Source organism: Mus musculus, chromosome 16 (genome assembly GCF_000001635.26).
Source record: "Mus musculus strain C57BL/6J chromosome 16, GRCm38.p6 C57BL/6J".
NCBI lineage: Eukaryota > Metazoa > Chordata > Mammalia > Rodentia > Muridae > Mus > Mus musculus.
The window spans coordinates 97409579-97434292 of NC_000082.6; the positions used below are offsets into that span (position 1 = coordinate 97409579).

General features: G+C 43.8%; 1 protein-coding gene across 2 annotated transcripts in view; it reads left to right on the forward strand.

Annotated features, from left to right (window-relative positions):
- Bace2 (beta-site APP-cleaving enzyme 2) overlaps positions 1–24714 on the forward strand; it is an 86209-nt gene that overhangs the window by 52851 nt on the left and 8644 nt on the right. For both annotated transcript variants that reach the window (NM_019517.5, XM_006523068.3), the window contains 5 exons: positions 2480–2608; positions 3771–3905; positions 5501–5602; positions 12272–12421; positions 14912–15080. In NM_019517.5, the coding sequence (NP_062390.3) occupies positions 2480–2608; positions 3771–3905; positions 5501–5602; positions 12272–12421; positions 14912–15080 (685 nt within the window). The remainder of the gene's footprint in view (positions 1–2479; positions 2609–3770; positions 3906–5500; positions 5603–12271; positions 12422–14911; positions 15081–24714) is intronic.

Genomic DNA, 24714 nt, shown 5'->3' on the forward strand with positions numbered 1-24714 from the left:
TGAGGTGCTAAAAGAGAGTGGGCAGGGGCTTTCTATCCAGAGCAGTTGCCAGGGGCAGGTGGATCTGCAGAAGTCCAGGTTTTGGGAGACAGACAGGGATGTGTGCACTTGAGAAAAGCAGAAGGAGTCACCTGCCCTGGCCCTGCCACCAGGCACCACTCCTTGGCTGAGTCCTACACTTTTGAGCCATAGCTCAGTGAAGGGAAAAATGTAGTCACATGAGCAATGGACTTCTCTGGCCCAGGACCATCAAGAAAAATTGTTCACCCACCCTGTGGAATATGTGCTCAGCTCCAGTCTGTTAACAGTGGGATGTGTGGATGGACCCTTGGCTTCTACTTGAGAAAGAACAAGGGTAATCAAGTGCCTGTCAGATCTCAGGCAGGGGACATCACAAGATAGCCAATTACTCAGTTCATGTTCATGTGAGGCAGACCCTGTGAGGCTCTTGTGTCCCATTTACACATGTGGTTGCTTCAATGAGAGGATTAGCAGCAGTTAAAACATGAGCCCCAGGCCACTCTTACCCTACTGCAGAGCCAGGACTGGTTCAAGAGTCCCTTTGTACTTGGCACTGTGGGCAGACTTCATAGATTTAAATAAAGACTGGCATGGATCCTGGGTTCCTAAGTCCCTTCTGCGAACTGTGTGAATTTGGGGAAATCATATCTTGGAGTGGTTGGAAATGAAGGATGACATGCTTTCAATGCTAATTATTCTGAAGAATAATCCCAAATTAAATTTACTTAATATATGTAAAGGTTTCATGAGAATAGAACTTTGGTATTTCTTGGGAGGCATCTAGACTTTTTAATCATTTCATCCATGAAATCCCAACATTACTGACAGCTAGCTTCTGAACTGCATCTGTAAGGACCAGCCAAATGGCTTAGGTCAGGTGTCTTACCTCGGAAATGGTGTGGGTGGCCAAGGACTGGGTAATAGTCCTTTTGTGGGGACTCCTGGTAGGTCCCAGGTAGTTCTCCAAAGTCTATGCATCACAACCACCAGGGGCATTTTAACCTACAGATGCCAAGTCCCTCTGCCTACCTCCTTGGATCTGGGTCCTTTGGGGTTGGTTCTGAGCAACTCTAGATTTTTTAGTCCTTGATTGATTCTAAGGCCCAGGACTAAAGGGAAAATGGCTCATAGATTAACACCATGTCTGAACAATGCATGTGTTAGGCTCTTCAGACAAAAAGACTTTGAGCCCCTTAAGCCCCAGAACTGGCAGGCAACTGTGTTCATATTTGTCAGAGAAGGGAACAAAAAACCAGTTCCAGGATTGGTCAGATATGAAACAAGCATGCATCCCCTGCTGCCTACAGTAAAGGGACCAAAATGAGTCCCCACCAGACACCACCCACCCAACAGTGGACTTGGTCTTTCAGTCCTCCAAGATTCACAGCCTCTCTGCAGAGATCACATGGGGAGATAATAATAAATCCATGGTAGTAGCATTATAGGAGGCTGAGATGGAAGGAGCAGGTGGCCACAGAGAAATGGACCAATCAAGTGAGGAAGGTCCTTTCTCATTCATAATGTAGCTTCAAATTCTGGTGGCTAGTAAGCAACCATTCCTTCAGAGTGGCCATGGACAAGGTTTCATCCCCCACAGCTGAGCATTTCATTTGCCTGAAAAAAACAAAAAACAAAAAACTGACAACCCAAGCAGGACATGGTAGTGCACACTTGTAACCCCAGATATTCTCAAGGTCAAAATAAGAGAATTGCCAGAGCAACTGAGGCAACATAGTGAAACTCTGTCTCAGATGAAAGAAAAAAAATCTGACTACTCAGAAAATTAGTTAGCCTTGGCATCTTCCAATTTGTGAAAGCCCAAGTATAAACTCAAGTCTGTATTTCATGGCACCTGCAGCACTAGTCTATCCTAGCCCAGAGCTGTTTACAGAGCACCCCTTGACCTTAGACACTCTTGTAAAATAGAGATGTTCTCCCAACATGTGCAGGAGAGGTGCTGGGCAAAGGAGGTCTGCAATCCTGCAGTAGGGAATGTCCTGGCTGTTGGAGCTCATTCGTGAATGCTGGAGTACCAGAGGCTGGGGTATGGATGCATTGTCCTTGAAGGTCAAAGGTTATTTGTATGTTGGGTGGTTGTGGTGGAAAGAGATCAGTAGGAGTTCTAGAGTAACTCTTTTCTCTTACTCTAAGTATCTGAGCCCACTACACAGGTTCACATACCTCCTCTCCTGAAATAGTGATAAACAGCTGGAAGCATCCTAATAGCTCCCAGAGACATCATACTTTTGTGGCAGAACCTCAAATGTCAGACAGGAGGAAGCAAAATGAGAGACACCTGAGTGATCATAGCTGTTTTCAAGCATGTGTGTTGATTAACCATGAAGATTCTTTAAGTAGATAGACCAAGAATCTCAAAGGAGAGGGATACTGACTATACCAGGTCACCCTTGTCTTCACAGTGGTCACAGCAGTAAACCTCTTTCCCACCCTTCTGCAGCCATCAAGCTCTCTGGAGACATTTTTTGATTCCCTGGTGGCCCAAGCAAAGATTCCAGACATTTTCTCCATGCAGATGTGCGGGGCTGGATTGCCAGTAGCTGGTTCTGGTACCAACGGAGGTAGTCTTGTGGGTATCTTTCAGTCTTAAAGGGATGAACAATCACAAATTGTTGGAGATTTTGTTTTATTAAAAGCAAATCAGAATGGTTAGACACACAATCTAATATAGGTCCTGTTAGATCCCACATGGGAAATGCTCAACTGTTACTAAATATTAGGCACCATTACAGAATTTAAGGATATTTAATGAACTTGTCTTACAACCTTTAAAAGATGGATAATGGTCCTGCTATCTAGAAATATGATTCTCATTGTTTCTCCAAATCTCACCCCAGTTGTCTTATTGCTTTTTGAGAGTATACAGAGAGCTGGCTTTCAATAGGAAGATTTGCCAGCAAGTAATGAACAATGGGTTAAGTACAGCTGTTATCTCTCCTGTAGGCAAGGCATATACATGTACAATTTCATATACTTGATCAGAGACAAGACCACCATGTCTCTCCCTTCTTCCCTCCCCCTTCACTCCCTTTTCTTTGTTCCACTATACAGGCACATACTATCCAATAAAAATGTTTAGAATGAAATGGAATTGGGGCAACCTACCTCACAGGGGTAGTGCAGCCCAAGCTTCCCTACAGGGGAAGTCAGGGTACAAAAGACATCTCTTTGAAAGATATGTCTAGTCCCTGTTCTCCCTGCAACAGGATCAGCACTAGTCATTGCCTTTGACTAATAGTCCACCTGGTCTAAGCATGTTTATTGTCTTCTGAAGAGGCAGGGTGGCCTAGCATAGTGGTGTAACATTATTTTTGCAAAACAATGTCTTGATTAGGGGATCTTGTGGTCTGTTTCCCTCATCTCTGACATTTGAGGCAGTAAATCAGTGCCAGTCAGCATGGGTTACTATTTTACTACATTTATTTGAGGGAACTTTCAGCATCATAAAGCTGACACTGTATGCTTGGGATACCAGTGGAGCATCTTTGTCAGACTATGACAAAGTATTGTGGGAGATGACCACACACACACACACACACACACACACACACACACACCTTCCATAAATGGGGAATTTTCAAGCATCAATATTTGCTGTAGAACATCAGAATAAAGTAAAGGTACTTTTGGGGGGGGGTGATGTGTTACCCTGAGTAGACGCTTCTCTATGGAAGCTATTGATGTAGTCACATAGGTTTGACCTCTAACATCTGTAACTGTTTTTCCTCCAGGTCCTGGGTGGGATTGAACCAAGTTTGTATAAAGGAGATATCTGGTATACCCCAATTAAAGAGGAATGGTACTATCAAATAGAAATCCTGAAGTTGGAAATTGGAGGCCAGAACCTCAACCTGGACTGCAGAGAGGTGAGTGTTTTCCATTTCTGTTGGATTCTGCCTGTGGGTGCTGGAGAAGCTTCAGCGTTTAGCCAGTACCTGACATGAATTCAAAAGGTATGTCATAAATTACAGGGTAACTTAGAAAATCCTTACAGTAAGGCATAGATTTTTTATCTATGATGAGTTCAAATCAGTAAATTACACACATGCACAAGAGCATGCCCCCCCCCCACACATACACACACACACACTACAGCCTCTTCTCGACCTCCTGGAAAAATTACTATAAGATGGTGAGTATGGACCAAACGGTCCCTCAATTCTAGTTAAAAAAGAACCTTAGCTAGAGAAAGTACCCAAGGAGCTTAAGGGAACTGCAACCCTATATGTGGAACAACAATATGAACTAACCAGTACCCCGGAGCTCTTGACTCTAGCTGCATATGTATCAAAAGATGGCCTAGTCAGCCATCACTGGAAAGAGAGGCCCTTTGGACTTGCAAACTTTATATGCCCCAGTACAGGGGAACGCCAGGGCCAAAAAGGGGGAGTGGGTGGGTAGGGGATTGGGGAGGGGTGGGTATGGGGGACTTTTGGGATAGCATTGGAAATGTAAACGAGGAAAATACCTAATTAAAAAAAAAGAACCTTTATCAGGACAGAATGGAAATTAATTATCATTAATTATCATCAGCTTTATCCTCTTTAACTCCAACACACACACACACACACACACACACATACACACACACACACACACACACACCATAACTAGAAGACTAATAAACATGCATAAGCTTGACCATGTCACTACGCAGGTCTACACATAGCTGTTACACTGCACATACACAATCTTACACTGTGTTTGATTCCTTTTGTATTCTGGCATTAGGATTATGACAACTTGAGAAAGTTGACCTGTGAGCCAGTTTTAGATGCCTTCTGAAGATCACCAACCAGTGACTATATAACCCCTTGTAGCACTTCCTCTCTTGTTGACTCTCACATGTCTCCATGCTGCCCTGAATTCTCATGATCACAAACACCTCTAATCAATGTTGGTCTATGGTAGGTGCTATAGAGACCAAAGCCCACAAATCTACAATGTTATAGACCATTAGCTATCACTGAAGACTACAGACTTGTATCAAATGAAATGGAGTACACATCATGTATCATATGTGTGTTGTTATTAAATTTCCCTCCCAAAGGCAAATAGGGGGTATCGATTAAGCATTATCCTTCTCTTTTTATTGATAATATAATAGAAAAAATAGATTTTTGAACAGTTTGTTGAAGTTGCTTTTAAAAGGGTCATTTTAATTTCTAAAGTCCAGTGGCCCATCCCTCTGCCCAGCATGAGGGGAGAGCAACTTGGGCAGCTCCAGGAAGGTAAAAAGCTCTTCCTAGGAGCTAAGGGCTATGGTCCTGATTTTTCCTTGTGCCTCAGTTTCCTTATCTATGGAGTAAAACACTTTCATGGAGGCCCTGATGACTGAGCTCTGGAATATAACAAGACTTAGTCACCACTGAGATACTGTGGCTGCATGATAGAAACGGGGTCATGGTACATGGATGGGGAACCCAGCACTGCTCAGTGTCTTCTCCCTTCCTCGTTTCAGTATAACGCAGACAAGGCCATTGTGGACAGTGGCACCACGCTCCTGCGCCTGCCCCAGAAGGTGTTTGATGCAGTGGTGGAAGCTGTGGCACGAACATCTCTGGTGAGTCCCAAGATGGGAATTTTCTAGAGCACAACTATGTGTTGTAAGTCTCTGAACTATTACTCAGTGTTCTAAAGATTTTTAAAGAGCAGGTTGTTTTATAAACTGTTGCTTGTGAAGTTTACTTATCAAGTTACATTTTGGTGTGAATCTGTCTGCAATACCTTCATGTCAACTTCAGAGGGTTTGGTTCTGAGTGTGCAATACTCCCAGTGTTTTAACTAATAGTTGAGTTGGCACAAGAATTTTTTTTTTGATCTGAGGTAAAAAAAAAATCTTCAGTATGATTGTATCATATGCTACTTAATGACAGCAATATGGTCTGAGGACAGCATTGCCAAGTGATGCTCTTGTTATTCGGGCATCATGAGATGTACTTACACAAAACTGGGTGATGTGGGCCAATCATCAGATGGAAAGGTGGACAAGATGGCTCACTGGGTAAAGGTGCTTGCCATTCAAGTCTGACATCGTGAGTTGGATACCCAGAACCCATGTAAAGAAGAAGAGGGAACCAACTCCACAGTTGTCCTCCGTTTGAATAGTATGCCACATGTGTGGTCCCTCTGTATGTGTTTACACATGTGTATTCCACAATAATAATAATTAATAAACTCTTAAAAATAGATGAAACATAAAAAACATAATATGTGTGCACAACTTATGGCTTTGTAGTAAACTTTATAAGTAGAAGTACACAAAATAGCCATGAAAGCGAGGTATATCAATGCATAAGCCAGTTGCATAGTGTCTGCTATCACTCTGCTTTTACACAGCTGTCAGTACAGCAGGCATGCTCACACCAGCAGCATGACAGACCTGCAATTAAAGCACTGGGCCATGACGTTTCAAGACAGTAGGAATCACACACACACACACACACACACACACACACACACACACACACACACACCATTACAATTTTGGAACCCCACTGTTTCCTCCATGCTGTTAATGGTAGAAAAACTTATCTAGCACATAACTGTGTGCTCAAGTAACAGGAAAGCACGATTGCATTTGTATCCTTTAAAGCAGAACAAGCCCTAAATCTGTTTCTTCATTGCTCTTCATTTAACCTAGAATGGCATCTGAACACCTTATAGAAAACAAACCAGTTGGCTAAAGTAACATTTGTTTGCTGGCCGTGTCCTGAACTATAAATATATCTAACTGAGGGTAGTGTGTTAGTCAGGGTTCTCTAAAGAAGCAGAACAGATAGAATGGCTATATATGATTTATTAGATGGACTCACAATAAACTAACTTTGACTGACAGCTGACAGCCAAGACTAGCCATCAAAAACAGCATAGCCTTTGAGGCTTGCCTACTGTTTCTCACAGCATCATCCCAACATTCCAGGGAGTGTATACCAGTAGTATAAACCAAAGGCATCTGTCCAGCACGGAGGAGGTGGCTCAGTGGATAAAACACCTACTATGCAAGCATGAGAACTGGACTTCAGAGCTCTAGGTTCCATGTCAAAGCACACATGAGCATAGTGGCTTCCATTTCCAGCAATTCTGCACTGGGGAGGCAGAGACAGGTTCCTCTGAGCAGGTTGGCTAACTCAACAAACTGGAATGGAAATTTCAGGTTCAGCAAAAGGCCTTTCTCAATAAACTGAGGAGCTATTGAGGGAATCATTCACATTGACTTCAGGCCTCCACACGTCTTAGGTAGGGTTTCCGTTGCTGTGATAGAACAGCATGGCCAAAAGAAACTTGGAGAAGAACAGGTTTATTTCAGCTTGCAACTTTATAGTCCATCACCAAGGGAAGTCAAGTCAGGAACTCACAGCAGGAACCTGAAGGTAGGAGCTGATGCAGAAGCCATGGAGAAGTGCTGCTTGCTGACTTGCTCCCTATGTCTTACTCAGCCTGCTTATAGCACCCAGAAACACTTGTCCAGGGGTGGTCCTACCCACAGTGAGCTTGGTTCTCCCATTTTCTCAATTAAGAGTCCTTCTCAGATATGTTTATATTTGTATAAAGTTGATGTAAAATTAACCATCACAACACACATATATACATTTGCAACTGTACCTGCATACATGAGCACACACATGTATGCATATATACTTTCATTCATTCATACCATATACACACATGAAAAAATACCAGTCTGTGCAGCATTGTATGTCAAATGGTGTGTATTTTTTAGTTATTTGTTCATGACTGGGGCAGGTACCTCACAGAAGGGTTTGTATTCTTGTTTTCTGTGGTGTCAGCCCTTCACAGTGGGGAAATTGGGGAAGAGCAGAAAAGCTCATGCCAGGCCAGTCAGGACACAGAGAAAGGGAATATAGGAGAGGGCCAGGGCACTATAGAGCTCTAGACTCTCCCTCAGTGCCCACTCCAAGCTGGGCTGTACCTCCCACTTTAACCAACTTCCCACAGTGCCATGATATTCTAGATTCCTCAAGGAAGTAATGTCAGTTAGGTCAGATCCCCAGTATTGGATCATTTTCAGAATTCCAACAAACAGGGAATACTCCATGTTCAGTGTATACCAAGTAAAATTAAGCCCCACCCAATTTCTTCTGTCTGGTATCAGGGAACCCTCCAGGACCCCCCTGGTTCCATCTTGGGGCTGTCGAGACTATATTTCCATCTATCACCTTTAACTGTCACCTCTGTCATCTATGTCTTCTTCCATTGAGACTTTTATTTCGTAGCTGCTGGACTGGAAGATTCATGAGGGCTACTTGGGAAGCCAGTGTGCAAGCAATCAGATTCTTACACAGTTTGGCCTGCCAACTGTTCAGCCTGTCCTGCTGCCTGCTGCCCTGATACCCACTGCCCACTACCCCATTGCCCTGCTTCCCACTGCACTCTGCTCACTCTGCAAAGCCCCCTGCCTGCCGCTGCTCCTCTTACTCTGACACGTCACTGGTGCTGCCCTCTTCTGTCAGTTCTCTGCATGAACCTGAGCAGCCTGCTCCCACAGCTCAAAGGGGTGTTTGGACCAATCACAGCATTTGTTTGACCACTAGCAGGCATTTGCTCTGAATCAACTGCAGCCATTTGTTTGCACCAATCATCTCCTTGCCTCGTAGCACCAGTCCACACAATACCTTTTCTAGACTACCAGGGGAACTGTTTCTTGGACATAATTTCAGGATCATCTAGAGTTCACCCAGGCTTATCACAACAAAAAGTCTGCTGGGCAGTCCAGCTGGCTGCTAGGCTGATAATTCTTTTGCTTAAGACAGGCAGAACAGCAAGGAGGAGTCGATCAACTGCTAACTAGGGAGTCAAATTGCTCTGTCCCAACATTTTTGCTTATTTACAGGAAAATGAACATCATAGGTGTACTTAAAATACAAACAACATTGGCAGATTTTGTAACTGATAATTTAACAGTATTAACACCTCCCTGGGCCCAGACAGAGGTGGGTCCCCCTTGTCTTTCTCATGTCTACTCAAGGTCTTCACTAGATGACCAAACATGATCATTTTGTGCCCAGACCCTGCAGGTGATGCTGTCAAGGGGCAGGTGAGAGACCAAGTTGGCCAAATCCCAGTCACTGACAGAAAAGTGGATAACCATGGCTGTATGTCAGGTACCAGCAAAAATTTAGATCCAAGAGAGACTTCAGTTAGCTAGTCCCCAAATTGCAGAAGCTTAGATCTCTATGGGAAGCGCACCCAGCAAGGGGTTGGTTTCCAATGTCAGGCAGTGGTCCAGAGCAGCCATGCTAAAAGCAGAACAAATCCCTATCTTTGCCAACAGCTGCTACACCCCAAAAAATGCCAAGTCAGTCTTTCCATGCTGTAAAGTTAGAATGCTTGCTAAAAATCAGACCCTACTTAGAATAAGGAGCATATGCCCAGTGCTTAAATATAAGTATGTCCTCTGCAGGAGTAGAGTGAGCGCCTTCGGGTTTTGCATTCTGAGCTTTAAGGGATTTACAATAATCACAGGAACCAGTGTAGAGTGTCAGGTGTGTAGTAGCCAGCGAGCCACAGCCAGCCTTTGTATGCAGCTGGGTAGGTGTGTGGAGGGGTGAGGGTTTCATACCCTGAGTTCATCTCAGCATCTCGTGACTTAAGCAAACCACGAGACAGAGGCCAGGAGCTTACAACATTTGTTTGCTGTGTCTAAAATTATCTCATGATTTCATTTAGCACCTGCATCAGGGAGGAAAGGCAGGAGATAGTCAGCCTTGGGTGAGGTATGTTCCAGTAGTGTACATCCTTTGCCTTACAGAGCAGAGCCTCTGGGCATTGGTCCCCTTTACTACAGGACTCATGGGAAGCCCATTCTCTTGGCCTGGGTTTCTTCCTACTTGAGCTATATCCACACTGGAAGAAACTATAATGTCTCGGCATTTGTCCCTCAGTGTATGTCATTCAGGCAGAATATAGAAGGATTAGTTTCTAGATCTGTGTATAAAAGGATTCCCAAGCTCCAGGCAACCTAGCTATGAAATCCCAGCTGTGGCTCAACCCAGTGACACCTCCTTGGCTATAGAATTCACCATCAAAATGGCACCTACAGAAAGTGTCTTCCAACTTTAAAACTGACCTGAGTTTGGAATACAGCAGCCCCTAGGGAGACTCGGCCATATTTTCAGGGACCTCTAGATCTGACCTGTACCATCTAGGCACTTGCCTGTCCTCTCTGGCATTCTTTGGGACTCACTCTTCCTTACACATAGGAACTGGTCATGCATTTCACTGGAACACTGAGTGTTCCGTGGAGGCCCCGGCACTCTTAGTTCTGTGAAATCCAGCAAGATGATGAATCCTCCATCCTGATTAGCTCATCAGAGAAAGGGTCTTATGGTCCTGTTGGTGATCCATCACTTCTGTAAAAGACAAATATGCACTACCACCAGCAATAGAAACCTGACAAGTCTACTCTGGCTGTGTGGGAGGATTAACAGGTGGCTTTGTGCCTCAGAGGGTAGGTGATGGCACCTAGCATGTGCCATTGTTACACACAACACCCACCTAGCATTCAGGATGTAGGTGTCACCTGTTTCTTAGGGTTGCCTCCTGGCCCTGGCTTCTCCCAATCTCGGGAATAACCTGTCATCCCCCAACACCATCTGCTAGTGACTCTAGAGTATATATCCCAACCATCCCTAGAGCTCAGAGAACTCAGGGCACAGATGAGCTGTCTACATTCCCACTTGATCACATCTGAGGTTCTGTTGAGTACATTCCTGGGAAAGTGGAGTGCATGCAGGCTTTGCTGCTTCCCAACAGCCCTTAGCTTCCTTCACCTCTCTTTCTGTCCCTGGCACCCAATGGGCAGGTTCCTGTCAACACCTTTGCTGTGGCTCTGCCTCTCTCACTCCCAGCCCTGAGTTCTTGCCAGGGAAATTCCACTGGTGACACTCCAACCCTCTATAGCTCTGTCAGACACATTCCTTCCACCAATATATAGCTCAGGCACAACCCAGGACCTGAGGCTGAGGTGGCACAAGTCTAAAAAGCCTGTTAATTCCCCTGCAGATGGAAGTGGGTGAGTGGCACCACTTTTCCAGGTCCTGATGGGCAGCACAGATGGCCTCCTTTTGGTCCTAGGTATCACTCACTTTTCCCTCACATGTTCTTCAGTGTTGTGTTTGTGTAGATATTGGGCCCACATAGTGAGACCTACACAAGCACGGGTGAGGGACGCTGCCCTGAGAAGTTCTAGGTTCAAAGACAGGGTCATTCATTACCAGGAAGCAAGATTTGTCACCATGAGCTGCCGCAGGGAAAGCTAAGTGGGAGACAACCTGAACAGTGTGCTATTGTTAAGGTAGACGTTAAGGAGATTTTGTGGATGAGGTGGGGTCTGGACTGAGGTCTTAAGGAGGAATGTTTAAAAACAGTGCACCAGGAAGCAATGAGTAGAAATGAACCCCGGAGTCCACAGGCAGGCAATGTCCCCGAGTGTGTTGAAGGCCACAGTGATGTGTGGTTTTAAGTGTCACATTGATATAAACCAGACATGGGAAGAAAATTGCAGTTGAAGAATCATCTAGTTCAGGTTGGCCTGTGGGCATGTCTGTGGGGATCATCTAGATTGTTCATTGAAATAGAATACCCGGCCCACTGTAGGTGGAACCATTCCCTAAAATTGTGTAAGAGATGAGAAAACTGGGTGAAGGCAGCCAGACAGCACAAGTCAGTTTCTCCCTGCTCTCAACTGTGAGTATAACTCTACCAGCTACGTTGCTTTCTGCCATTGTCACATGTTGACTGTAACGAGCTGTAACCCGAATTGTAAGAGGAATGATCAATTCTCTTTGCCCTGAGTTGCTTTTTATCAGGGTATATTATATACCTTTAGAATTTTTTTAAACGCTTGTTACTCTGTGGCCTGGGGCGAGCTGTCATACCTCTCTATGCTTTGGTTCCCTCCCTGGTAATGTGAGAGGGTAATGTGTGTGGTAACACACACAGGTTGGTGTGTTCGAAGGCTAAAGTAGTCATTTGCAAAGCATTTATCACAGCTACTCCCAGGAAGCGATCTGGGTGTCTTTGCAGTTTTAATAATTATTATTGTGTCATCACCATCTCTCTTCCAGAAGACTGATGTCCCTGTCACTCTGTCCAAATGAGATGTTGTTTATCCCTGTGGGCGTCTAGTGCTGGGACCAGGGAAACGGAGAGCTGTTTCCTGTTATGTGCCAGGCTGGTGCCTGCTTCTCACAGGATCTGTTTTGTCTAGATTCCAGAGTTTTCTGATGGCTTCTGGACAGGGGCCCAGCTGGCATGCTGGACAAATTCTGAAACGCCATGGGCATATTTCCCTAAGATTTCTATCTACCTGAGAGATGAGAATGCCAGTCGCTCCTTCCGGATCACCATTCTCCCACAGGTACAAACCTGGTTTTTGTTCTTCACGTGTAACTCACAAAAATCAAATCTCATGCATGATTAGACACTTATGGCTACCACCTTGTTACTCCTTGATCCTGCATGTCTACTGTTCTCTGTCAGTCTGCCTTATATAGTAGGGAGGGATTGAACATGTCTTAACTTAAGCCTGGGATGTTATGGTCTCACCTCATATGTCGGCATAACAATTCCATGTGTCTTTCTACCATCAAATGCCACAGGTGATAGTGGAGTTCTGAGAATGCCGGTGTCTGTGTCCAGTGAGTTCAGTAACCTGGGAGATGGTGTAGAGTCAGCAGAAAGCAAGATTCTGACCACCTGTCGAGGTTCAAGCAAGTGGCCTCAAATAACTTGAGCTGTCATTATTTGTATAGAAATTTAGAATATGCCTTCAAACATATGCAGTTTCAGAATTTCCTTTAATTATCCAAGAATCTCAGCAAGTAATTATTAAAATTCATTTTAAGTTCCCTTTTTTCCTTGTGGTCAGTGATTAACCTTCACTCATATCTAAGCAGTATAGTATTACAATCCAAATGATTATGCCATAGCTAAGTATATCTGAATATTGCAAGCCAAATGATTTAAGTATTGTATTGTAAGCCAAATGATTATATCTAGCCAGACATATTCAGTTTGAATTGTCCACAGACCACCAACAGGCATGAAGTTTAAGGTAAAAGACAATAGAATCCAAACATAAACTTTTAACAACAATCTAGCCTTTGTATTTTATCACCATCTGATTCAATAAGCTCAAGCTATGTTTTTAAGTTGTCTTCATGCCATTATGTCTGTTAGTTTTATAGTATGGTTCTGCTCTATACATCTTTTCCATAAAGAGCATAAATTAATGATTAATCTTTTTTTTCATCAACCCATACCATTTCTTTCTTTTAGGTAAGCCCTTACCTAAGGCAAAGATGAAGCTATCCAACTTATATTTCTTTTAAGAACATAACAAATTTTACTTACTAACTTATCGTAAGAATGAGCTAACTTGTCCTGAGAATGAACGCTTTACTATTGACCCTTAGGCCCTATCTCTTTAGGCCCTATCTTCTCTTAGTCAGTTTTGAGGTTTCCCTCACTACACTGTATAGGCAAGTTTAGGTCCTCAGAAGAAGTAGTTGACATTTCCAAACCTCTTCCTTTTTCCTCATATATTCCTAAAAGTTTTTGAGACCATTCAATAAGTATTCTTTTTAAAGGTCTTGATCAAACATATCTTTACTTAACCTTTTAAGTAAGCAGGAATCCATCTCCCGAGGACTCACACAGTTGTTCCGGATATCACTCCCATTGGTCCTCACCAAGTGGGAGAAAAGCTCAAAGGGCCTTGCCTTGAGGAGGTCATCCCCAGAACACATGCATGCACACACACTCACATTATTATTATTATTGTTGTTGTTGTTGTTGTTGTTGTTGTTGTTATTTAAATCAGCCTCTAGCCAAACAGAAAATTCTGGGTTTCTTCATACACCCCTGAAAATGTGCTTTCTCTCAGTCTAAATACTGCCAGCTGTCTGTTTATGCTACTTTGGTTTAAGGTAGGCAAGAGCCTTTTTTATGAGATTCATTAAGATTAAGTGTTCTCATAGATTACAAACTATATGATCTGGAATGATTTAATTGTTTATTTTAGGCCAGGTCTCACCATACAGCCCTGGTTGCCCTGGCCTAGAACTCACTGTGCAGGCCTGACTAGCTTTAAACTGAAGTTTGCCTGCCTTTGTCTTCCAAGCCCATTATCTGGAGCTCTTCCTGGAAAAGGCACACAAAAGGACCAGATAAGAGATGCAAACACCCTCTGAGTCACATCCGGCCACTTATCCATGTCTATCATTTGCATTGTATTTGATACATAATCTTTTGCTTCTGTGTAGTTTGTTCATTCAGAGGTGGTAAGAGGTACATTGTACATGTACTTGAGAAACCTCCAAAACCTCAGATCCTGTCATGGCTGTGGAAACTAACCATATCCTCCACCTTTTCCTAATTTAAGTGGATCCTCTCTAGAAGTTGTGTGCCCCATTTAACATCCGCCAAGCTTCACCTCACACATTCATGTAATGCCCATTTGCCAAGCCCCTACTCCATGCTAAGGTCCCCAGACTGTAGGGAAGTGGTGGGTAACTCCTCACCTTGAAGCAGTGCTTCCTGACTGATAGTCTAAAAATACAAAATGGTTAGTGAAGAGTCAATGCCCTGGAATGAAGCACTGTACTCCTGTGCACAAACCCACATTCAGAAACATGCACATATACACTTAATTAGAAATTTTAAAATCTTTGAAAAATAAAGTTTATTGAGACAGTTTTAATCTTCTGCCCCAGATACCTTGGATGATGTCATTGTCTCCCTTGATCTTTGCGAGGGGGCCTCTGGGAAGAGTGGGACCTCCAGTTTTATGCTCTTGTGTAATCCATGCTTTGTCCTGTGTCTTTGCCCTTGCATCTTCTACAAACAGCTCTACATTCAGCCCATGATGGGAGCTGGTTTCAATTATGAATGCTACCGTTTTGGTATCTCCTCTTCCACAAATGCGCTGGTGATTGGTGCGACCGTGATGGAAGGCTTCTACGTGGTCTTTGACAGAGCTCAGAGGAGGGTGGGCTTTGCAGTGAGTCCCTGTGCAGGTAAGTGTGGCTTGCATGGCATAGGAACACTCTAAAAAGAGGGCTTTGGTAAATGTGCCCACCTGGAACTATCATGGTGGCTTGCTGGGTACTATTGAACCCTTTGGCATGTGCTTGTTTACAATAACCAGATGAACAATAACCGCTGAAATGGCTCAGAGGGTCATTGAAAGATGAAATAAAGTGGTGTGTGTGTGTGTGTGTGTGTGTGTGTGTGTGTGTGTGTGTGTGTGTAAAATACTGGAAGTTGAACCCAGGGGTGTGCGCATATTAGGGTAGTATCTACCACTGAACTATGCCTTCAGCATTTTACTACTTAACTTTCTTAATTTCAAAACTGCATCATCATAAGTTGTTCAGACAGGCTTTGAACTTGGGATCCTTTTACCTTAGCTTCCCATTGAGCTGAGACTGCAGGCATGTACCAACAGACTCAGTACACATAAAACTTGTCTTCTAGCTCAGGCACACAACAGGTTGTAGAAAAGTGGAAGTTATTATAGTTGCACTGAAAAATCACTTCTTCCCACACAAGAAATAAAAGTGCCCATGAGTCTTGCTGCTGAATTACAGTTTGATTTTATTCTGAAGGTTCTGGGAATGGAACCCAGAGGCTCAAGCAGACTAAGCACATGTCCATCATTAAACTGTGTTCCCTGGTCATGAATTACAATGTTTTAGTGGTTGATGCAAAGTTAATAAAGGGAAGAATTCATGAGAATCTGGGTCCTCATTAGGAAATAAGAAGTAGAGATTTGTGGGTGATGGTTTTAGAGTCCTAAAATAATAAGGCAAAGGAATAATTCTCTTACAGAACATGTTGGGTGGGAGTAGTGTAAGCAGCCACAGCAGAGTTGCCCTGCAGAGTCTAGCTGAGGCCTGGGTGGAACTCCATAAGAAAGACCCTCGCCTGCCAGCATTCTCCAAGTGCTCCAGGTGGGGCTCACATAATATCTGGTGCCACCAGAGACTAGGTACTTGTGAGGAGCAGTCCAAGTTGCCCAGGAGGAGGCAACTGAAGATCTAAGCATGTGATTAAGTTGCTAGACAGAGAGGGAGGAGAGCCTGTATCAGAGAAGGTGGTCAAGATAACTGCAGGGTTTCACAATAGCCTTTCAAGGGACTAAGAAAACTGTTTGGAAACTGAGTATAGTGGGTCATGCTTATAATCCCTGTACCCATGAGGCTGAGGCAGAAGTCTTGCCTTGAGTGAAACCTGTCTCAGAAAATCAAAAGTTTAGGGGTTGAATGTGATATGTGGGTAAAGAGCCTTCCTAGGATGCAGGAAGCCCAGGTTCAAGCCCTACCACAATGACGGCATAAAATCGGATGTAATGACGTGTATAAATCTCAGCTCTCAGGAGATGAAGGTAGGAGGATCAGAAGGTTAAGATTATCTTAGCTTTCTTTCCTGCTGCTGTAAAAAAATAGCCCTACAAAAGCAACTCAAGGAGAAAGGGTTTATTTGGCTCTCTACATCATGGGAGGGGGAAATCAGGGCAGCAGGAGCTTGAAGCAGCTAGTCACATCCCATCCACTGTCTTGAGTGGAGAGCAATGAATTAATGCACACATGCTAATGCACAGCACACTTTCTCCACTCTCAAGTTCAGAGTCTCCTTTCTAAGGAATGTTGTAACCTACCATGGGCAGGGTTTCCCATCTCAATTGATGTAATCAAGACAGTCTCCCACAGACATGCCCCCAGGCCAGTCTGATCTAGGCACCCCTCACTGAGACTCTCTTCTGAAGTTGCTCTAGGTTGAGTCAAGTTGACAATTAAAACTAACCAGCACAATGCAATCACATCAGAGAACCAGTATCTCTGAAGGTGTGGTAGCCATCTGGAGAATGTAAGGACCATGTTAAGAGGAAAACCTATGTCTAATCTGTAAAGATAACTTACACAGTCACCCAGCTCAGACATACATGATTGATATGTACCGTGTGTGTGTGTGTGTGTGTGTGTGTGTGTGTGTTATGTGGTGTTCCTGTGTATACAGGTGCATGAGTGAGTGTGACAGTACATGTGTGCATGTGTGAACATGCATGTGGAGGACAGAGAACAACCTAGCTGTCACTCCCCAGGATGCCATCTACCTTGCTTTTTGTAACAAGGCCTCTTGTTGTTGACCAGGCAATCACCACTTTAGCTGGGCTGCCTGACCTGCAAATCCCTGCATCCACCTGTCTCTGCCTCTCAGTGCTAGGATTACAAGTTCTTGTCACCATGCCCATCTTCTTCACATGGGCTCTGAGAGATCAAACTCAGGTCGCCATGCATGTATGATGTGTACTTTAGTAGCTTGAGCTGCTCCCAACCCCTCATGTTTTTAATGTGTAATTTATCCTGTTATGTTGCCACTGAGGTCTTTCCCTGTCTCATGTGACAGCGTGGCCTGAGCTGTCACAGTATTCTCAACTCTGAATATTGCACTTCTTTTACGGGAATCTTAAGAACCAAGCCACTTTCCCCACAACCCCAGTTTCCATCTGAAATGTTGTGAAGCCAGGGCTACCTTTGCAGCAGCTGACATTGTATGCACATAAACACCTGCTGGGGTGTGGCAACAGTTTGCTATCTGAATAGCTCACTGCTGGATGAGTCTTGACATTGTCTCACAGAGAGGCAGTGCAGCTCTCTCTATTGATTTCATTCTGAACTCTTTGATGTTGTGATACAAGTGTTTTACTTTCTCAAATGGTATTTTAAAAACATTTTTAAGGCCTTGGCACTTACACACTTGATTTCACAGCTGCGAGAAGATACCTTGGTATATGTCTCTTCTTCAGCACAAATTATTTAGCTTATTAGAGAGATTTCTTCTCTGGGGCTGCAGTTACAGCAGCCAAGCTCCCTAGACCTGTGAGAAATGGACTAGATACCCTTCCTTTATCATTTTTATTCTTAATTATATGGTGTAAATTCTAGAAAGCTTTCTTTCACTTCCCATTACCCTTGGAGGGTAAGTCCTAGGACAGCACTCAAGTATCAGTATCCATGGGTGCTTGAGTCCTGTGTGCAAAATGGTGCTGTGTGCACAGCTAACCCAGGCTCACCACACACATACTTTAACCCGTTTACATACCTCTGGTAACATGATACAGTCCAAACACAATGTAAATGATTCCTGTTCTGCTTGATCACAGAACAATGAGGACACCCAACTGCACCCAGAACACCTTTTCAAGTATTTTCCATCTAAGGCTGCTTGAGTTCACAGACTCATCGACACAGTGGGCTGGCTGGGCATAAGGCTTACAGAAAGTCTGATCTAATAGACTTTTAATCATATTTTCCTCAAAAGCTTGTGGTAGATGTAGCTAGTACCCCTCTTTCAGTTGGCATGGATTCTTCTTATGATACTGCACGTGTCTTATTTTGTAAGTGTTGAATTAGATGTCTGTTGCTGCCTAACATAACAGCTTTCCCCTGAACCTGGCTACTCTTTACTGTGGTTCCTAGTGCAGTTTCTAAGGATCTGGTTATCACCTGCAGCCATCTGGCATCAGCTGATGCTGCTCCTAAGCTCACTCATGTTGTTGTTGGCAGGGGTCCCTCATTCCTTGCCATGAAGGCATTGCCACAACCTGCCTGAGTATCCCAAAGCAGCACCTATTTCCCTCCCCGCCCTGCCCCTCACTGAATGAATGGTCCAAGAGGGGGTACCATGAGGGGGTGCCATGAAACCCTTAAGACATAAGCCAAAGTCTTTCTTTACGCCAGTCTCAGTGGTAGTGCTATGTTTATGCCCTGCTCTGTTGGTTCTAAGGTGTAAAGGAAGGGATTAAGTGGATTAAATATCAGGAAATGGATCGCAAGTGGAAAAGCATCTTGAATTCTGTCTACCATCAAATTGGCAATGATTCACTTTCCTTGTCAGTTTGGTACAGCCTGCAGGTGCCAGGCAAGAGAGCATCCACAAGAGAGTCTCTAGGTCAGGTTGTCCTGTGGCATGTCTGTAGGAGATTATCTTAATGATATTAATTCAGGTGGGAAGGCCAGCTCATTGCAGGTGGTATCATTCCCTTGACTTCTGTCATGGACTGTGTAAGTATAGAAAAGGGAATTGCAAACAAATAGACAAATAGGCAAATAGAATCCTTTCTATTTTCTGCTCTTGACTATGAATGTGATATGACCAGGTGCTCCAGGTTTCTGTCTCAGTCTGAAATAAAGGACTGTCACCCTAAATTGTGGCAGAATTAACCCTTCTAGGGCGTGAAGACACTAGCCTTCATGTGAACTTCAGGTCAGAGAATGGTACTTCCACACCCCGAGGTATGTTTAAAACCTGGGATGATATGAGCACACTGGTCCACACCCATAGTCTTCGCTATTTGTAAAGCTGAGGTAGGGGCATCCCTCAAGCCAGGAGTTTGGAGCTAGACTCCATAACATCAAAGGGCTGTTTATTTAAAAAATAATACTGATAATATAGCTCAGTGCTTAGCAAATCCAAGGCCCAGTGTTCAAGCCCTAGGAACTACCTAGCTAAATAAATAGTAGGAGCTGCATTTTAGCCTCCATCTGCTAGAACAGGAGTAAGTTCCTCACAGAACCAACCGAAGGAGCAAAAGTTATGGGAGCTTCCAGTATTTCCCACTGCCTTTATTTTGGCTCTATAACTTTGGGCAGCTCTTAGTTTATAGAATTCCTTGAGGGTTGCAGTGGAGGAGCCGTAAGCAGAAGCCCTTTATCAGAATCCCTGAGGCTTCAAGAGCTTTTCCAAGACCAAGTTTGTAGACTTCCTAGCTTGTTTTCTGTGGAGTACAACAGTGTGGCCAGGGCTTGGGGTCACTTGGGGCAAAGTGCCTAGACAGTCTCCTTTTCTTTGTGTGTGTATGTAGACTGTAGGTTGTATGTAAGTGTGTATGTGTGTATACTAGTACATGTACATATGAGTTCTTGTGCTTATGGAGGTCAGAGGTCAACTCCAGGTTTCTTTTTGTCACTCTCCATCTTGTTCTTTGAGACAGCATCTTTCATTGGTCTGGAACTTGCCAAGTAGGCTACACTGGCTGTTGGGCAAGCCCCAGGGATCCACCTATCTCTGTCTCCCCAACACTGGAATTGCAACAGCATGCTGCCATACTGGGCTTTTTTTGATTGGTTGGTTGGTTGGTTGGTTGGTTGGTTGGTTCTAGGAATCTAATCCAGGTCCTCATGCTTGCTCATCTAATACTTCACCATCTGAGCCTTTCCCCAGTCAGCTTTTTTCTGCTTTCCATGTCAATTCAAACTCCCAACCCTGCTGAGAATCCCTAGGTGGATCTGTGCAAAGATGGAACAGTGCCAATTAGCTGGATACTGTGATCAATGTAGAACTGACCCTCCCAAGTCTGGCTTACTCCTAAACAGTTACCCTGGGCACTGGGACCCCTTCAGCTGACTCCATGTTGCCTTGTACAAGTATCTTCAGCTAAGCAGATAATAATGGTAGAGTTAAATTGACAGCTCTGGTGTCTTAATGCCTCCAGGGTTTCTGAAATACCATCAGCCTCTTTTTATAGACGGAGACATTTAGCACCCAAGAGCTATATAGATTTCAGCTCATACAACTTGAAACACATTGTGGATTATGGCAGTCATTCCATGGAATTTTTCTTGCTGCAGGTTGAAAGTGGATCATCTGGTACAGCTCATGTTTAAAAATAGGGATGGTGGTGTGAAGATGAGCCTCGGAGATACGCCCGTGCTTATCTACTTAGAATATTGTCAAAGACACCAAAGCTGAGAACCTCTGGCTCCACATTGTACAAATGAAAATTCTGACCCCTATGGATAGTGTGTGCCTACTGCAGAGAATACAGGCTTGGGAGAAGACTCATCCAGTAAAGTGCTTGCCATACAAACACAGGACCTGAGTTCAATCCTTAGCACTCATGTCAAAAGCAGATATAGTGGTGTGCACCCATTCTCTGTGTAAATGCCAGATTAGGGGTCTAAGGGTTCTATAGGAGGATTCCTGCAAGAGGGAGGGAGGGAGGAGTGAGAAGAGAGAAGAGGGGGCTGACCGTGTGTCCAGAACCCTTCTAACTGCAGAGTAATGTTCCTTGTCGCAGGCATTTGCAGGGAAGGTCTTGATCACAGATCTTCAGTTTGGTTTCATTTTATGTCTCATGTGGGGAGGGGATCTGACAAGCATCTTTAGTAAAATGATAGTATATCTCTCAAGGCATTCATTATCAATCACATCATGGCCTTCTGGAGACAACAGAGAAAATACACAATTTAAATTTTAACCTCAGACATTGATAAAAGAATCAAAGTAACAACATAGTAATAGCTGACCATCACAGAGCACTGACATGTTCCCTAGGGACCATGTACAAAATTAACATCTGCTAACTCACCTATTTTTCCAACACTGTCATTTATAGGCACAGTTACACCCCCATTTTACAGATAAGGAAAGTGAGAGTCAAAGCAGGTAGCTGAGAACACAGATCACACAGGGCAGTTAAGCTCAGTGAGATAGCCCCTGCCTGACAACGAGCAAGGATCTGAAGCCAGAGTTCACTCCCAGGTTCACTCCCCTCCCCACAGTGAACAATGACCTCTCATATACAAATCCAACATAGCAAGGTTAAGTCAGCTTCATAGCACAGTTAATGTATCTAACAAACGCACAGATACCTAGTGAAGGGCTGTCCCAGAAAATAACATCTACATGTAGCTCTTATTGCTGTTTTTGAGAAGAGTCTTAGGCTAACTTCAACCTCCCTATGTGGCCTAGGATGACCTACAACTTCTTAGCTTCCTGCTTTCCCTAGATCTGGGGTTACCACAGCAGCTTGGGCAGTGCTGGGCTTGGAACCTTGGCTTCCTGCATGCTAGGCTGGCTCGATACCAAATGAGTCACATCCCCAGTTCTCAGCCTCGGTTTGAAATCCACTTTCCTCCAATGCTGCAGAGCACATAGCTGTCATGAGTGTGTGGTTGTTTCTATCTAATGCGTTATGTATGACAACCCGAGCTTGGTGCTTTTTCTGAAAGTCTTAAAGGAGTATGGTGAATGAAAAAGTTAAGTGAGAGGAGGAGGACTTGATGAGTCCTAAAGTTGGAGAAGATTTTAGATATAAGGGAGAAAACAGGCAGAGATAAGAATTCAGGCTTAACATGGCTGGCAGACTAAATGGGGAAGGGAAGCAATAGAGAAACCACTGACCAAGAGAGGTGTCCCAGGCAAAGATGACAAGAAAACAGGGTAGCCAAAATGGCTGCATTATATATGGATCAGGCTAGGAGAGAAGAAACCACCAGGAGAGAAAGGTTTGGGATAGGGGTACAGTGGGGAGTGCTGGGAGAGCTGGCCAGCATCTGCTTTAATATGTTAATATCCACCTCAGCCACATTTGTCCCAGGTTTCTGAGACCTAGCGCATAAGGTCATCTTCTGACTTCAAAGTAACAATGACGAAAATTTGATTTTATTGAGTGTGGTTTTTTTGGGGGGGGTTAGGGTTAGGGTTGTTGTTGTTATGGGAGTGTTTGGGGCGTTTTGTTTTTTTTGGGTTTTTTTTTTTTTGACATAACAAATATATGAGAAACAGACAAATGCAGGCATTCAACTGTATGAAGATTTCTGGGGTTGGTTCCCCGACCTGGCATGGCTGATTCTTAAGCACTCTGTGTGTTGTCCTTTCTAGAATTTTTATGAGCATGTATTAATTAATTGTTCATATTAGTGAGCCAGCACGATATTCTCACATGCCCATGTGTTATGCATGAATCAAACCCTACTCTAATTCCCCCACTGTACCTGACCATGCCCTTCTCGGTTCTTCATTAGGGATGGGAGTGTCTATGTGCTTATGTGTCTCTCTCTCTCTCTCTCTCTCTCTCTCTCTCTCTCTCTCTCTCTCTCTGTGTGTGTGTGTGTGTGTGTGTGTGTGTGTGTGTGTGTGTGTACATGCACACATCTCTGAAATCTATGAATTTATATATAGTTCACATTAATTTCTATAATCTTTAGTTACCGTTTTGTCTTCTTGGTCTTCTGTCCTCCTTCCTTTGGCCCTGTAACATGAAAAAGTGTGAGATAATCCACAGACACTGAGGTTCTCTATTTGGCTCTCAGTGTTCTCTGTGTGTCAATTCACATAGTTCTATTATGATATCTTTAATTTGATTAGTCTTTTTTAAAGATTTATTTTTGTTTTTTATATAGGGGTGTTTTAGCTGTATGTATGTGTGAGCAGAGGTGTGCAAAAAGAGGATGTTGGTTCCCCAGGAACTAGAGTTACAGATGGTTTTGAACTATGTGGACACTGGAAATTGAACCAAGGTTATCTTCAAGAACAGCCAGTGGTCTTAACTGCTGAGCCATCTCTTCAACCCTGACGATGGAAGTCTATAGTGCATGTACCATTATTATGTGATGCGTTTTTCTTGTTTTCAAACCAGGAAGTTTGGTTTAGATCTTCTAACATCTTCTGTATCTCTATCATGTTAAATATTCCTCTCACTTCCTCATTAGAAAATGGTGATAATCACTGCCATAATATCCTATGTGCAACTGAACTCATCTGTGGCATTTCTGATTAAAATCCTTCCCTGTGTACTGCCTTTCCCTTCTTCTCTATGTGAAGTGTAAATTGTGTGTTCCATCTCCTTGCTGTACCTTGTCCTATAGACTGAGTGCTCGTCATTCTCTGTCTTAGTTAGGGTTTCATTGCTGTGAAGAGACACCATGACCAAGGCAACTCTTATAAAGACAACATTTAATTGGAGCTGGCTCACAGGTCCAGAGATTTAGTCCATTATCATCAAGGAGGGAGCATGACATAATCCAGGCAGGCATGGTATAGGAAGAGCTGAGAGTTCTACATCTCCATCTGAAGGCCACTAGGAGAAATCTGGTTTCCAGGCAGCTAGGATGAAGGTCTTAAAGCTCACACCCACAGTGACACTCTTCATCCAAAAAGACCATACCTACTCCAACAAGTCCACACCTCCAAATAGTGTCACTCCCTGTGCCAAGCTTATTCAAACCACCACACTTCCAAGATTCCTCTATGAGAGTCTAAAATCCAACACAAGACATCTCCCAGCCTCTGGGATAGAGTTTCTCTATTACAAGCTAGCATCCTTCAAAACCCAAGGAATGAGATCCAGAATCTTGAGACACCAAGATCCAAGGATGCTCAGGGATGCACAAGCCTCTTCTATAAGATAGCCCGCTGTCTGCACCAATTCCAAGCACTGTCCAATCCTTACACCATCTCTAGGTGATGTCAAGACTAACAGTATCAGGTCTCTCTGTGAGATGGCCCAGTGTCTTCACAGAATCTGAGCATCATCTCTAAATGACATCACACCTTACTCAATGTCAGGTTCATGTACCACCTGCACTCGATCATCTCTAGATGACATCATACTTTTCAGTGTCACACTGTGCTGTCCAGGAAATATTGACAAGAGAAAAGTCTGCATGTTTTCAGTAGAGACATCATTATTCTTCTGGAATGGTCTGTAGTTGATTAGACATGGATACAGGACCCCTGGATATGAACAGCTGGCTGAGCTCCCTGCTGAAGGCTCCAGGAGTCCTTGACCCTCTGGTGGAGCTGTCTCCTCAGCATGAGCCTGTACTACAAATGCTATAGCCATTCTTCCCCTGGACTTCTGCC